Source organism: Oenanthe melanoleuca, chromosome 11, assembly GCF_029582105.1.
Source record: "Oenanthe melanoleuca isolate GR-GAL-2019-014 chromosome 11, OMel1.0, whole genome shotgun sequence".
Lineage (NCBI taxonomy): Eukaryota > Metazoa > Chordata > Aves > Passeriformes > Muscicapidae > Oenanthe > Oenanthe melanoleuca.
The window spans coordinates 314,139-331,464 of NC_079345.1; the positions used below are offsets into that span (position 1 = coordinate 314,139).

General features: G+C 52.9%; 1 protein-coding gene across 3 annotated transcripts in view; it reads right to left on the reverse strand.

Moving 5' to 3' along the window:
- Window positions 1–17,326, reverse strand: part of ZFHX3 (zinc finger homeobox 3) — a 125,189-nt gene that overhangs the window by 44,903 nt on the left and 62,960 nt on the right. For all 3 annotated transcript variants that reach the window (XM_056500462.1, XM_056500463.1, XM_056500461.1), the window contains exon 4: window positions 12,343–12,574. In XM_056500462.1, coding sequence (XP_056356437.1) covers window positions 12,343–12,574 — 232 coding nt within the window. The remainder of the gene's footprint in view (window positions 1–12,342; window positions 12,575–17,326) is intronic.

The window sequence follows — 17,326 nt, forward strand, 5'->3', positions numbered from 1 at the left end:
CTGAGCAGGGCCTGGGCTCTGAGCCCTCCAGGAGGCTCTGACCATTTCCAGAGCATCACAGCACTGCTTGGCTCTGACTCATTTTTGTGCCATTTCTGCAGGAAACGAGCTACACTGGACAAGCCAGTTCAGCCTCTGCCTCCTGTTTCTCCCTTCAAACCCAACATTAGGAAGGTCTTCCAGGACTGTGAGTAGGATGAGTAGCAACCCAACTGGAGACAGCCAGAGGAGCTGGGAGGCAAAGAGAGCCACTGGCAAGGGTTTTCAGTGGGTGGCTTTTGTGGGACCACCCCAGCAGGGCAGCCTGCTCTTCACTCGTGCTCTCATGTATTTTATTCTTTACTGCTGCGGGGTCCCAGGTGCCAGTGGCAGATGATGATCCTGCAGTGATGAAAGCAAGCAAGAAAATAGGGAAGCATCTCTCGTTTTTGTGTTGCATTTTAGAGAGAGCTGCTTAGCCCCATTTCAAAGACTAATATGAAAAAAGTGCAATTAAACCCTCGAAAAACTGACAGATCAGCAAAACAAAAGCACCCGGAGGAGAGCAGGATTGAGCCTCATTAAGGAAGAGTTCAGTCTGTTTTTAAAACCTTTCTTAACGTTTGCTGGTACCGCTCAGCAGCCGCCACTCCCAGCGCGCCTGCTGCAATTAGTGTCAGAGCGGAAAGGGAAAATCAGCCGAGGAAACAGGAATTAAAGCACCAGATCCAGGCCAGAGCAAAGGTTTGGCTGCAGTGAAAGCCCCTCAGTGCAGCCCCTCCCGGGGTGTGGGCAGTGCTCAGCCCTGCTCCGTGCACACCACGCCTGGGAGCAGGGCACTGTGAGTCCCTGCCCAGCCCCGCACGTGGCAGCACTGCCCTGGCCAGGCAGCTTCATGGCAGATGGACAGTAAATCACACTGAGCCACCAGCAGTTACAGCCCTGCACAAGAAGGGAATGGGACAATGCTGGCTGTCCTGGCCAGGGCGTGCAGGGCTGGCTCGCCCCGAGCAGGACCCGGCACAGGGCAGAGCTGCTCCTCTGCAGGGGCTGGGGATGGAACGCACGGGAGACAGAAAAGATGGCAGAGAGATGAAGCCATTTTATTAAATCAGGCAAATTCTAATTTATTCTGGGGAGATGGAGGAGAGAAAATGGATTCATTCTCAGCATGCACACTCCGTATCATCTGATCCAATCCTCAGTGCCTTGCCAGAGGGGGAGGGGGCCTCGGCCGGCTGCACTGCTCCCACAGCCCGAGAACAAGATTGAAAATGGGATGATTCTCCTTTCAGATGTACAGCAGCCACGGGGGAACAGGCTTTTCCTGAGAGCACGGGGTGCCAAGCCCTGCCCGGGTTTGGGGGTTTGTCCCTTGGGGATGTGGAACAGGCAGCACAAGGTGCAGGGCCCTCCACAGCACCTGCAGCAGGCACAGCAGGCAGGGACACAGGAGAGCAAATCCTGCAGGGATCCTGCACACTGACATTTGGTGTTCACCCAGCACCCACCCTCACAGCTGGCAGGGTGATCACCATCACTGTTCACCAGCAAGAGACGCTGGAATAAAGTGCCATGTCAGCAGCACTGGGGAGGTGCCCATGCACTAGTGCAGAGCAGCACTGCAACAGCAGCACTGGCACCACCAGAACAGCTCTGCAACAGCAGCACTGGCACCACCAGAACAGCTCTGCAACAGCAGCACTGGCACCACCAGAGCAGCTCTGGTGCAGGGGATCATGGCACTGCAGGCTGGTCATCTGCAGTGCTTCCACCCTCAGCAGAACAGGGTGCTGAGCTCCTCTGAGGCTCCAGCCAGTGCTTCAGGAGCCCCAGATGCAGCCAGGCTGGCAGCCAACAGTGAGGGCATCCCTTGTGGCAGGACAGCTCAGGCTCTGCAATAACATGGAGAAGCCAAGGGCTGCCATGGGCTCATGCTGGGATGGTGGGCTGTGACAGGCAGGGGGACACCTGGTGCAGAGATGCTTCCAAGGGAAGTTGATTTCCAAGCTCTGTGTTTGCTGGGTGTGATGGGCACAGCTGCCTGACGTGCAGAGTGAAGCCAAGGAAACTCCTGCTCCAGAGAAGAAATGTCACTGCACAGCTTTGGAACAGGCACTGGGTGGAAAGGCAGAGGTTTGGTAAAACAGCAGAGGACAGCAGGAGAGCTCCTGCTGCTCTGGGACTCCTGAGCCAGCCCTCCTAGCAAGAACAAACACCTGCAGCCCCCACTGCCCACACAGGGGCAAGGGCACCTTAGGAGGGACATGGGCAATGCTGGTGCACCCAGAGACAGAGGAAGGTGAGATGCACCAAGCTCCATGGGCACCAAGGCACCTCCCACTTCAGAATTAACTAGAGGAAAATGAGAACAATACATAATTAATTACAGGTGGCCAAAGAAGTCCAGAAAAGCAAACAAGACCTTGTGTGAATGAGAAGAATGCCTTGGCCAGGGCAGAATGCCTTGGGTCTCACTGTCCTGCACAGAAATCGTTCTAGTTATGCTTGCAATGATTAAATCAACTTTTTATACAACATCCTTCCAAAAATACCTCCCTGCAGGAGCCCCCCTCCCTATAACCATCAACACTTGTCCCAGCTCAAAGTGGGGCCTGGGGGAACAGCCCTGCAGGAGGGAAAGGCCAAGAGCTGGGGAGAGGGGCCAGGGTGCTGCACCTGGAGCACAAATTCCAAACAGGAGAAATTCCTGTCTTGCATCCAACTCCAGCATGGGCAGTGAAGCTGATTTTATGACTTATTTATTTATTTCATCTTTGATGAACAGAAGGTTAATATAAGAACAACTCCTTGGCAAACCTTTAAGGGCAATTCAAGCGACACTGATGTGAATCAATGTTCCCTTTGTGAACGCATTACTTGGCAGAAACTGGCTTTTTGTAACCCCCTTAAACCTAGCTGGCAAAACAAAAAGAGAAAAAAAAATGTCCTTCAAACAAAAGGATGAGGTGAAAATAAAGAGAGAGTCGACTGCACTTTATTCTCTTTCACAGAAGCAAATGGATTTGGTGCTTTTTATACATTAATCAATCAATATCAGCGACTGTACATCAGCGGCGCAGCCAAGTTATGAATGACCTTTCTGGCAAAGAGGACACTTTCAATGCTCATAAGACTGCTCACAGCTTAGCAACTTTCCAAAGCGGTGCCTGCACGGCTGCCCTCGAGGCAGCGCCCCGAGCCCTGCTGGGCACGAGGTGAGTCCTGCCCGGGGCAGGGAAGGGCTGGGGCTGCACAGGGGCACCTCACCCTGCAGCACGAGAGAGCTGCAGCACCCTGCCTGCCACAGCAGCAGCCAGCACAGACACACAGACAGACACAGACAGACAGACAGCACACACACACACACAGACATCCTGACACAGAGACAGACAGACAGAGACACAGACACACACAGCACACACACAGACACACAGACACAGACAGACAGCACACACACACACAGACACACACAGACAGACAGACAGAGAGACAGACAGACAGCACACACACACACAGACAGACAGAGACAGACAGACAGAGACACAGACAGACAGCACACACACACACACAGACACACACAGACACACAGACAGACACAGACAGACAGACAGCACACACACACACACACAGACATCCTGACACAGAGACAGACAGACAGAGACACAGACACAGACAGCACACACACACACACAGACACACACAGACAGACAGACAGAGAGACAGACAGACAGCACACACACACACACACACAGACAGACATCCTGACACAGAGACAGACAGACAGAGACACAGACAGCACACACACACACACACACACAGACAGAGACAGACAGACAGCACACACACACACACACACAGACAGACAGACACAGAGACAGACAGACAGAGACAGAGACACAGACAGCACACACACACACACAGACACACACAGACAGACAGACAGAGAGACAGACAGACAGCACACACACACACAGACAGACATCCTGACACAGAGACAGACAGACAGAGACACAGACAGACACACAGACAGACACAGACAGACACACAGACAGACAGACAGACAGCACACACACACACAGACACACAGAGACAGACAGAGACACAGACAGCACACACACACACACAGACAGACACACAGACACAGACAGACAGACAGAGAGACAGACAGACAGCACACACACACACAGACAGACACACATCCTGACACAGAGACAGAGAGACAGATACAGACACAGTCACACAGACAGACAGACAGAGACACAGACAGACACAGACAGACATACACAGACACACAGACAGACAGACAGACACAGCCAGCCAGCCAGCCAGCACACACACGCACAGAGACACAGACAGACAGAGACACAGACAGACAGACAGACAGACACACGGACAGACACACATAGACAGACACACACACAGACACACACAGAGACAGACACATAGACACACACACAGACAGACACACAGACACACAGACAGACAGACAGACAGACACACAGACAGACACACAGACAGACACACAGACACACAGACACAGAGCAGGAGTGGGTGCCTGCGCCACTGAAGTGGAACGCTGGGCTGAGCACGGCTGGCAAAGGCCAAATTAATCCCATTGTTTGGCCACAAAGGAGGCAGCAAAGTAGCAGTGGAGGCCAAGGAACAATCCCAAACACTCAGCCTGATTCAAGCTTCATCACCATGACAGGGGGATGGAAAGGCCAGGATGCTTCAGCTGAGCTGGCAACCAAAGCTCCCCGAGAAGGCACAGCAGGGCTGCACAGGGGCACAGGATGGGAAAGGACAGGGCTGTGCCCTAACCCCAGCCCTGGCAGAGCTCCAGGGGCCATCCAGGGCCCCACATCATCCCACAGCAACACTGAGACTTGCACCAGGGCAGAGGCAGCACACCCTGCACTGCAAACCCAGCCCTGACAGGGGAGAGAGCACAGGTGTGGAACAGAACCTCACAGCACAAACCAGTTTGCTGCCTGTTTAATGAAGGACCACACGTGAGTGCCAAGCCTGAACGGGGCAGGAGGAACACACAGAAGGAGAGGGCTCAGGCTCTGTGAGCTGAAGGTGTCCTCGGTAGTCAGGCCAACACTGCTTCTCTCACTCACCACTCCTGGAAGGACTGACAAGGAAGAGGGAAAAAATGCAAATTGGAAGCAAATATGGATAATAATTTCTCATACAGCTCCCAATTAACCTTTGGAACTTGTGGCCTCAAGAAATCATTGAGGTCAAAACAAAATATATGGCAAAGTCATCGAGATGTGCAACTTGGAAAAGCAAACTGAGTATTTGGAAGAAAGAGAAACCCTCTTGCCTAAGGGCAAGAAATGAATTTTAGTAGGAACAAGGATGAGACCTTGATTTGGGTAGGTTGTTACCTGTTTATGGGTCCCCAGATTTCCCTCTGAAGCAGTCAGAGCAGGCAGGACACTGCTGCTGACAGGCACGTTATTAGCCTATCTCAGAGTTTTAGTGGAAAAATAAATGCATGTGGTAGCTCCTTCCCAGGCAGCTCTGAGGACGTTAATGCCATCACCAGAGGATCAATAGGCCGCACAGAGGGGACAGGAAGCAAGTGCATTTCAGAAGTACAGACACAAGGAGCAGAGCAGGACGGGGGGAAGGCTCCAACACACACCCCAGCACTGGGAACGGGACAGGGTCACTGCCAGCCTGAGCCAGCTCTGCAAACCTTGCTCCACAGATCATCCCCTCACAATGGATGGAATCTCATTCTGCCATGGCTTGTACAGAAAAAAGGGAATCCAATTCAGAACCCAGGCTGTGTATGTCTTGCAATTAAATCCACAAAATACAGATGTGAGGAGCAGGAGAGCATTTCCTATTCTCAACATCTCCTTTGAACAGAGGTCTGAAAGCACTTTTTCCTTTTGGGCAGTGCACTGGGTTTGCATGGCAAGGTCTGGGTACCAGGGGGCTCCTCCTTCAGCCCTGCCAGGTAAAGAGCTCTGCAGCAGAATGAGCTGAGAGCCACGGCAGGGACAAGCAGCACAAGGACAGGAGTGATGCCCTGCAAGGACACTCCCTTACAGTGCTGAGCATGACCCTCTAGACTTGGGTCAGCTTTAGAAACTAATGGATCTGTAACTCCAAATGGGCAAGTTCAGTGGCAGCAGGCTTCCAATCACCTTCCAAACAGGAAGGCACATCAGCTGCTGCAGGTCTCACCCTGCTCCACTCCCACTCACCAACCAAACATCCCTGCTCCTCTCCACACAAAGGCTGTGCCCAGCCCAACATGCCTGACCTTTCCTTCCTGCCAGGGTGCCCAGGCTGTCTCTGGGCATGGCAGCAGCAAAAGGCACTGACCCTCAGAACTCTGTGCTGAAGCTCCAGCCCCTCTCTCAGGTCAGCAGTGGAACAAGAGAAGAGGCTCCAAATGAATACACCAAGAACAGCACAGCAGCCAGGCAACTCTTTCAACTCATTAACCTGGGAACACAGGAGGAGGCATGTTCATTCAGAAATATTTAATTGGAAGCCCAGGACCACAGCAAGGGAGAGAACAGCAGCTCAGCAACAGCTACAGGAGTCAGACCTGTGGGAAGGTGCTGGATATGAGTGCTGCAGCACAGTCTAGGAGAGAAACATCATAAATCAGGGCTAAACAGGGAGGAACAGCTGCTGGAGCCCTGTCTAAGGTGTTGGAGGGCTCCTTCATGTCACCAGAAGGTGAAAGCAGGGGTTTGGGTCAGACAGCACCTGGGCAGGGACAGAAGCAGCATGGCTGCACTGATGGGACCTTCAGCAAGGGATGAGTTTGCTGTAGTGACTCCCAGGGACATCTAACCTGCTCCAACACACCCTGGGACCACCTGCAACACCTTCACAGCTTTACTGATTCACCCCTCACAGGGAGACACCTTCAGTCCTTAACCTGCACCACTGCAACCACCACCTCCAAGTCCTCAGGAGAAGATTCCCTATTCTAAATCTGTGCAAGAGAAAGGGGAAAGAGAAACAGGGAAGAGAAGCAGAAGGTGCAGCAGGCACCATGCATGGGCATCAACAGCAGAGCTTCAGAGTGCCAAGAGACAAGGATGGCACTCCTGAGCCCCAAGGGAAATGGAGCTCAGGGAATGCTGAGCTCTGGCAGCTGGGCTGCAGTCTGGCTCTGGAGTTTGCTTGAATACAGAGAAAAAAGCAGAGAAGAGGGACTGGGAGCCCCATGGTGTTGTACTGCAGCATCTGGAGATACTTCCTCCTTTACTCTTCCTAAGTGGAAAGGGCTTTGAGATGCAGTTGAACAAGAAAAACATCCCAGAACAAGTCAGCTGCCAGAGCTTCCTCTCTTTGTGCCCAATGAAAGCCATGAGCTGCCCAGGCCAGGGGTGCTCAGTGGGATGGGGCTTCTGGGCTCCCTGCCCGGGCTGGGTGCTGCTCCCTCCTGCTGCTGCTCCACAGCCCCAGGGTCTGGGGAGGCTTCTGCTGCCCCCCTTCACCAGGGGCACAGGAAAACACTCACAACCAACTTTAATAAAAACAAAATTAAAATGATTAAACCTTTCATATCCTTTCGAGATTATCTCTTTGCTGCTGGTTGGTCAAAGCAGAGCCAACTGCTCTTGACTTTAAACTCAAAACCAACCCCAAAAAATAAAAAAAACCAAAGGAAATATCCCTCTGCCAGATATTAAAGAGAACCAACTTTATCCCTGCATTCTGTGGAGCCAGTGTCCCAAATGGAAAAGGACAGAGATGCTGCTGGAATAGGAATGGGGCTCTCCAAAATGTAGGTGGGAGAAAAGGATGCAAGGAGGGAACAGACAGAAATTATGTTACAGGGCAACACTAGGAAAGAAATAACCTCTAAAAGTTTCTCAAACAGCTGGACTCTCCTCTGTCCTCAGGCCTTCTGAAGGAGCCAGCTGAGTGCAGCCACCCTGACCCACAGCTGCCAGAAACACCTTTGCTGGGTTTCAGAGACCATTAAAGCAATGTGAAACTAAAGCAGAACAAAAAGCTTCCCCCTGTCTCTCTGCCCATGGAGAGACTCTGTCATCTGCCCATCCTGGGATAGCCCCCAGAAATACTGCAACTCCACCAGGAACTTGCTGGAAAGGTAAAAGGTCCTGGAGCCATTCAATCCATCAACAAATGAAAAAATTCCAAGGTTCAGCAGAACAACAAAGGGGGGAAGGCAGCAAACCATCCTCTAAATGAACACATGTGACACAAGATCTTGGAAAACAAGAGATAATCCTGCAGGTGGGGGTAGCTGGTGGGGTTGGCAGGGAGATCAGAAGTGCTGCAGGAAAGGAGCTGCAGCTCCCCTGCCCAGGGCTGTTTGCTGCTGGCCCACACGTGCTCCTGCACCGTGGGTGTGTCCCCACACAGGACAACCCTCGTGTCACTGCCTGTGTCTGAGGACAGGGAAGGGATTTCCAGAGGGGGTGACAGCGCTGGTGCACAGCACAGCCCCCAGTGCCCCCAGCCTGGGCTGCTCCCAGTGGGCTGAGCACAGCTGGGCACTGGGACCCAGCAGCCCCACCCAGGGTCACAGCAGAGGAGTGGGCTGGGGAGAGCAGGCACCATGGGCACACAGCAGAGCCCTGCTCTGAGCAGCAGCCTGTGCACAGCTGCACAGGGCTGGGTGCTGGATGCCTCTGGGCTGAGAAACACCTCCAGAGCCAGAGTGAAAACTCGATGCAGGTTGCTGCACATTTGCTTCTGTCATTATCTAATGAGCTGTAAGTGCATCCATCCAACATCTTGAGAACCTTTTGGTTTTTACTATAGCCACCCTTCCTTAATTTTTTTCTTCTGTAAACCCCCATTATTAAAAATCAATTAGCTTATGGGTAACATTACCCAGATGCTGCTGCAGCAAGGGGCTGACATCTGCAGTGGCAGCAGCCCAGACCCACAGCAAGAGATGTCCAAAAACACCCTGAGAGGACAACACCCCTTCCCTGGAGCTGAGCTCTCTCTGAGCAACAGCCCAGCTGAACTCCCAGCCTCTCCCCCGTCTCCTGCCTAATGAGCACACCTCTCAGAGCACGCAGGAAACTTTAATTGTCTTTAATTATCCAGTTCAAGGAGGATTGGGTTTCCTGCCTGATGTCCATGTAATTTCCCTGCCAAAAACTTCGTCATCCCTTTACTGGAAGTGGAGGCAGATCCTAAAGCTGCTCCCCAAAAGACAGCCAGTTTTGGGGAGGGCTGAGGGGCTGGCACAGGCAGGGACAAAGGTCCCTGTGTCCCTGGAGCACTGCTCAGGCTGCCTGGCTTCTGCAGGGTGGGAGGGAGCGAGCTGCAACTAATGTGCAATCAAGAACCATCACAATTACAAATGTAAATGAACAGGCAATTGGCACTGACCTTTGCAGATTGTTAGAGGACTAATTAAGGTGTGATCAGAGCTCTCTTCCAACAGATTGAGATGCATCCACACAAGCAAATATCTACTCACAGTCTCCAGACAGCACTGCCTTCCCCTACATGCTTGCACACAGCAGTGAGTGGATACACACAGAGCAGGTACACACACAGAGTGGGTACACAGACAGAAACAGGAACATACAGAGCAGCACACACAGAGCAGGGACACACAGAGAAACAGGAACACACACAGAGCAGGGACACAGACAGAACAGGTACACACAGAGCAGGGACACACAGAGCAGGGACACACAGAACAGGCACACACAGAGCAGGGACACACAGAACAAGGACACACAGAGCAGGGACACACAGAGCAGCACACACAGAGCAGGGACACACACAGAACAAGTACACACAGAACAAGGACACACAGAACAGGCACACACAGAGCAGGGACACACAGAGCAGGGACACAGAACAGGTACACACAGAACAGGTACACACAGAACAAGTACACACAGAGCAGGGACACACAGAGCAGGGACACACACAGAACAGGTACACACAGAACAGGTACACACAGAACAAGGACACACAGAACAGGCACACACAGAGCAGGGACACACAGAGCAGGGTAAACACACAGAGCAGGTACACACAGAACAAGGACACACAGAACAGGCACACACAGTATTCAAGCTCAGCTCCTGTGCACAGCAATGGGACAGAGCAGGAGGGGAACTGGGCGACCCCAGTGTGTCTCAGGTGGCCCAGGACATAGCACAGCACTGCCCCTGGACTGCAGCAGAGCTACAGCATGTCTCTTGTCACTGTCCCTGTGTGCCCCAGCAGGGATGGTCACAGAGCAGAGCAGTGTCAGGGACAGGTGTGTGCCAAGGGGTCTGAGCCTGGTATCTCAACCTCAGAGACGCCTCATCAAAGAGGAAAGTCCACCCAGGGGTCAGCAAACAACAATAAAACCTTGCTGGGGCCACAGGCCCTGCTGAGAGCAGGAGGGGGCTCAGGGCACACTCAGGGCACACTCAGGGCACAGCCCCACTCTGTCCCACAGCTGAGCCCCCCACCCCGGGGGATGGAATGGGATCACACAGAGTGGGAGCTGGGAGCAGCCCTTCTCCCCTCTTCTCACCCAAACCTGACTCCCATCCCTGCAGGGATGCCTGGCCCAGCACACCAGTGAGGTGTCCCACTTTGACCAGCTCAACTGTGGGCTTCAGGAGTGCTTGAAATTAATCACCCCAGCTTAAAGTGACTTGCAAAACCGACCCAAGATACTCCCTTTGCCTTCTGCAGCCTTATTCTTGCTTGTGTTCATAACATTTGAAATAAAATATGATCCAGAAATTTTGTCTTGTTTGCTGTCGGTTTTTGCTGAAGAACCAACAAGTTTAAAGGGCATTAAAATATTTGTAAATTGAGCTCTCCTTTCAGTGACTTGTCAGGATTTTTACCTCAAAGTATCACAAAATATCACACCAAACCTCTTTCCCTCCCAGGCAGTCAGCTCCTGCCCTCCCAGCTCCTGCCATGTCCTAATCTGGATGGAAAGGTAAGGTCTGTACAGTAAGAGACAAGCAAACAGAAATTTCTAGAGTAAACAAGGTTCTCAAGGTTGTTCTGTCTATCACAAAGGGCACGGCTGGTTCCCCCTCTGCTCATTCTCATTCAAGCAGCTCAGAACCCAGAGCCTGCCCAAAGAGCCCTTCAGAAGTGGCAGTGTTGGAAGGGCTGTGGAGCTGCTGTCCCCTGGGGTGGTGGCAGCCTGTGCTCTCACTGTCACTGTCACTGTGACCTTTGGGAAGCCTGCTCCATGCTCCCCACTCTGCTGGGCCACCAAGGGCACAGACTGGGCACCTTCTTCCACAAGACTGAATTTAACTCCTCATGAAAAATCTCCTGTTTAACTCTTGGGGTGTTTTGGATTTATTTCAGATCCTCATTACTCACAGGCCTAACAGCAAAGAGTCCCAGATGTGAATTCAAGGGACATTTCTGAAAACCCCACATGCTCTCCCTCACCTGCTGCTGCTGTCCCTTCTCAGCCCTTTCAGCCAACATCTCCTTCCTTGCTCCATGTGCATTCCATGCAGAATGCCAGCTCGCCAGAGTGGCTCTTGGTAGGATTTATCCATTTTCACAGCAGTCACAGACACAAGCCCTGCCTGAAGCTCTGAGGACTGTGCAGGCTTTTGCTGGCCCAGCTCCAGCACCATCCTGCCCTGACAGCACACAAACCACCTGAGCCAGGATTATTCTCCTCCCTCCCAAGAGGGCTTCAGGAGACCTGGGATTTTCAGAACATTAAAAATGTCTCAACCCTTTACAAGACTAAACAAAGTCTCACCTGTGCTCCATCCAGCCTAACTGCTCCTTTTAGGCACACTAACTCTTGCTGGATTCACAGCTGCAATCCCTGTCCTATAATCTGTGTGAGCAAATGTTTCATACAAACCTTCCACTTTATTTACATTGTCAGGAGCAGACATGGAAAACAGACATGGAAACTCCCAAGTCCTGCCCACTCCTTTTGCCCAGCTCCTCCTCCCAGTCCAGAGTGGCTGAAGAACCAGAAACCAGAGCCAAGCTGGCACAGCTTCTGCTGTGCCCAGGCATCACTTGACTCACTGCAAACCATCTCCCGGCACTGCTTTGGTGAGTTGTGCAGACACGACAGTACCTTCAGCAGCTCATACAAAATCCCAGGGCTTAGGACACCAGCTTGAACCAACAACACACACTTCACCATCCCAAACCCCACCTCAGGCAGGTGGGACTCCTGCAATGCATTACTGAGCAGCTGTGCCAGCCTTCAGCAGGGCAGAGAACAGGGACACACCCCAGGCAGTGGCAGTGGCATCGCCCCCAGCACTCACCAGCCTCGGCAGGGCAGAGGAGCAGGGACATGCCCAGGGCTGTCTCCAGGCTGTCCCCAGGCTGTCCCCAGGCAGTGGCAGTGCCATTGCCCCCAGCACTCACCAGCCTCGGCGGGCGGGCACTTGCGGATGGTGAAGATCTGGCCCAGCTCCTCCTCCTCCTCGGGCAGCCCCTTCTGCAGGCGCTGCAGCTTGCGCAGGCTCTCGCTGCGCTGGTGCTTCATGGAGCGCACGTGCTGCAGCAGGTTCAGCTTGGCCTTGGTGGAGTAGGTGCACAGCACGCAGTGGTAGTAGCAGCTCTCCCCTTCCAGCCCGCTCTCGTGGTGCTGCAGGTGCTGTGGAGAACAAAGCACAGGCTGTCAGTGTCCTTCATCCCCCGGGATCCAGGGCTGGGCCACCCTGGATTCCAACTGCCACCTGGGAATTCATTCAGGGACCACATGTGGGCACGGGTCAGTGGGACAATGCCTGCTCATCCCAAGGTGTTACACCATCTCCTGCTGAAGAGATGAAAACCAAAACACCCCGAAATGGGCACAAAGCACAGAGGGACACACAACATCACCTCCCTCAGTGGGGGAAAGCACCAGACCCAGCACCAACACCTGCCCACAACCCACTCAGCTCAGTGCTTCACACAGCCTGCTCTGGGAGGGGATCCAACTGCATTACAAACCTAAAATTAAATTTGGTTAATTCTCATGGCAAACTAGGAAGAGCAAAAGCAAAGCAACCCTAGAACACACCAAAGCCATCAGATAGAGAGGTCCTGGAGCAGAGCATGGAGCAGAGCAGAACCAGCCTGTCCATCTCCCAGCTCTCTGCTCCCTGGATCCTGCTCTCACCCCTTGGGTCAGGAGGAAGCAGCAGCCTGCCCTGAAGGATGGCTGGGACAGAGACCTGGGCTGAAGAGCCAAGGTGAGCATGCAGCCAGGCACCACCGTGAGAGGCCAGCAGCTGGAAACACCCTGTGCCCTCCCAGCTGTGTGCCCACAGCCAACACAGCTCATGCTGCACTATCATACCACAGTTAAGGATCTGGCAAAACCTGCAACCCCCTGGTACAGGGGTCTGTGCCTCTGGGGAAACAGGCAGCCACCTCCTGTCATGGAGCCCACAGACATGGAAGAAGCAGAGGAAGAATTCACCCTGCACAGCCACAGCACAGCTGGGGTCCCTTCCCCTCGGGCAGCAGGAGGAATTTCCCAATTCCACAGTAAGGGGGTGTCACTAGTTGAGAAAAACTGAACACCAAGGTGAAACAAGGTGAGATGCCCCAGTGAGGGCTTTGGTGCTCCAGCCCACACCTCACAGTCCAGCTGTGCAGTGCTCCCTGCCAGCTGCTCCAGCCCAGCCCTGATATCTCCCTGGGTCTTTGTGTCATCTCATGCAACTCTCTCCTCACCACACACTTGGCCTGAGGCACAAGCACAGTGATTTGGACATGATCTTGAGGTTTGTCAATCAAAAATATTGCCTACGTGCAGCCAGGACCTTCTGGTAAAAAATTCTGATGCTTATTATCTCAGTTACAGCTGAGATAAGATTAAAGACACATATTACCCAGTGCTGTGTGCCTTGCTCACACCGAGGAAGGAGAGCCCTCTGAGTCTAGGAATGATTAAAAATAGGATATGAGCTGATGCTGAGGCTTCTGATTGGAAGAGTGAGGAAAGAGAATAAATGTATTCTAGATCTGGCTAATTAGACTAGCCTCTTTTGGGATCACTATGTATTTAATTAAATTCACTGTAATATTTGAAGAATCCACGAGGGCATTAATCCCACTGGTGCCCTCAAAAGATTTTTTGCTGTTTTCCCTTATAAGAACTTCTTCCCCATCTCCTGCCTATTGTTTGCATGCCTCACCCTCTCCTTGAGCCACAAGGAGAGAATGGCTCAAGGCAGGGAAGGCCAGAGTGGTGTGCCCATCTCAGGCAGCCCAGCCTGGCTGTGCCCTGAGCCCTGTTCTGGCCCCAGGAACCAGCAGCCCTGTCCCTGCCAGCCCCAGCCACATCCCCACAAACCCCATCCCAGCCTGCTGAGTGCCCACGGGCTCAGCTCCTGCCACAGAAACCCCCAGTGACCCATTAGAGAAAAACCCAGCCACAGGTTCAAGGAAATATTAAGGACATGGTCTCTCTGGAACCAGAGGCACAGTCTGCACTGCTCTCATTTAAAAGGGGCTTTTAGGAAAACATTTGTTTTCAATGGTTTAATAAACATGTCTTACTTTACACTCTTCTTCTGCTTCCTCCCAAACATCTCCTGTGCTGGGGTCAGCCCCACCTGCCTGTGGTGCTGGGGTGCCACGAGCATCACTGCACCTGAGCCAAGCACCCTGCAGCAGAGGAGCAGTGCAGAGGGGAGCCACGAGGCCCTGCCAGTCTGAGCTGAGAGCTGCTGCAGGCAGGAAATGCTGCCCAACACAAGCAGTTATTGCCCATCACACTGCTAAACTTCCCCCTGTGAGAATTTATCCCTGTCACAGCAAACAAATTCAAAATACTAAACCAGAACCTTGTTAGAAGACAAATCAACTCGAAAATCAAAAGAATATATTGTTCCAAGGAAAACCAACCAACTTCTGTCAGCAGACATCGATTGCTGTGAGTCTGAGGGGGTGTCCCCCCTCCCTCCCACAACAGGAAACTTCCAACATCTGGTTCTTCACGCATGGCATGCTAAGTATTGATCAGGGTGAGTCAAAGCTCCACTCTAAATCAGAAGCAGAGAGAGGAGTGCTCTGATGGAAACCAGAGGGCTCAGGAGTGCAGCCCCTGGGCACACGGGGGTCCTGCACCAACAGGCTGCAGCTCTCACAGGGCTGCCAGCACCCACTGCACGCCCCCTCCATCCCCCACACCAACCTCCTGCTGGTACCACCTCTCCTTGCCCAGCTCAGGCCCCCTCACCCTGCACTTTACAGCAACCAGGGAACTGAACAGGACACTGCACCAGCCTCAGCCCACGGCACACAGCACACAGGGCTCCTTGGAGCTGGGACTGCTGCCAGGACTGAGACTGAGCTCTACAGGGAACAAACTCTCCTCAACACCTCTGCAGCTGCTGCTCCAGCTCACAGTCACCATCTGATTTCTAAGCCTTTCTGCATCTTTTTAATTTTAAAAGATGTTAAGCCACTATCTACTCAAAAATCTCTTCTGCATGAAGTTTATTGAGTCGCGGTGCAATGATTCCAATGAATGATTCCAAAAGAGATTTTTCTCCTCATGTAACACTTTTCCTACCTCTGAACTCAGCACTCAGCTCTGTTAGGATGGGTAGAGCTAGCAGTGATTTCAAACAACTGGCAGATGCAGCTGGGGAAGAAGGAGCCAAAAATGCTCTGCAGGTCACGAACGCCACGGGCAGAGGTGCACTGAGCTGGCCTCCTCCACAGCACTGATGTCTGAGCAGCCCAGGGAGCAGCACAGGGAGCAGCACAGGGAGCAGCACAGGGAGCCAGCAGTGCCTCAGTTTACTCAGAGCATGACCCAAGCTCAGGAGCTGCTGGAAGCACTCCAGCCCTGCCAGCAGATCTGCAGGAGAATACCCAGGGACTGCCTCCTCCTGGGCAGGGTCAGACAGGGTAATTAGCCACAGCCTTGCACAGAAACACTTCAGGTGCCAGTGAGGGCTGCAGGCCCCCGGGAGGGACAGGAGGTGACCTTCCAGCAGAGCTGGAGGGGGCTGTGGGTCACCACAGAGGGGACCCGACCTGCTGCAGACCTCAGAGACCTCGTGAACATCTCTGCCCCCTGCGCCTCTGATGTGCTCACCAGATAAATCACACAGCCCTGCAAGGGAGGAATCTGAATTTTTAATGAAAGTCATGTGGCTGCAGCTGTCTGATCCTGGTCTGCTCCAAGTACTCCATAAAAGTCAGGGCTGGCCAATCCATCTTGCTCTCCTTTCACACCTGCAGCCCCAGCTGGAATTTCCTGGAGCTGGGAGCGGCGGTGGGACATGGGGGAGACACAGAGGGGCACAGGAGGACATGAGGGGGACACAGGGGGACATGCTGGCTGTGACCTGGGGACAGCTGGAGTGCCAACAGCCTCCCCCCATCCTCCTGCAAGGGGGGAAAATTGATTCTGCACCCAGGTTCAAAAGCTGAACTTCTGCTCTCTCATATCCAGCCAACACCCTGAATTGTTTCTTGCTCCCAAAGGAGCAGGGTTACAGACCCTTCCCTCCTCCAGCCTCCTGCCCTGTGCATCCCACCTGCATGGGGCAGTGCCCATGGTGGGGCTCAGGCTCGTTTGCCCTGAGTTTCTGCAGCTCAGCTTGTGGTAATGCTCTCTGACCCTTGTGATCCCTACTGGAGGCTGGAAATGAAGCACTCCCTCCTGCCACAGAGGCTGAGGTACCAATCCAAGCCCCCAAAGGCTCGAGGAACAGCCACAAGTGCCCCATTAACAGCCCAGCCTATAGCCCAGCACACCTGTACTTCCTGAGCCCTCCAGCCCTGCCTGGCAATCAACACCTCAGGTGCTCTCCCTGTGAGCCCTACGGCTGGTGCTAGCCATGCTGCAAGGTTCTGGGCTTCCCCACAAACCCAAAAGCAACCCAGCAAATGGGGTTTGCTCCACCAGCCCTTGAAGCCTCATTAAAAGCCAAATATTGCTCAGCCTAAGGATGGAGAGCTCAGCATGGATTTTACTGAACGTTAAATCAACCAGCAAGCATAGCCAGCAAACTCTGTGGCACTTTAACTTTAAATAATGCAATAATTATTGAATTTCCTTTTTATAACTGAAGTGCTGGAATGTAAACAATGGGGCTGTAATTGCAGGAAGGGGGGATCAATAGAGGCAATCGTTTTCAGCCATGTTAATTGTAAATACAATTGCTCCAAGATGTCAGCCTCGTTCTTCTCGCTCCCAGAATCATCCTAACGGATGACAGAGTCCAACTTTCCCATTACAGCTGTTCGTTCCTTTAAGAGGTTCTCAATCAGGTCTGATCAATCTGTCAAGATAATGCATAGAGTAAGTAAGACTCTTCCAAACACAAGCTCCCAATCAATAGCCCGGATCTGCTTAATGAGGAGGGGCTAAAGCCCAGGGGGAGGCACAGCCCCA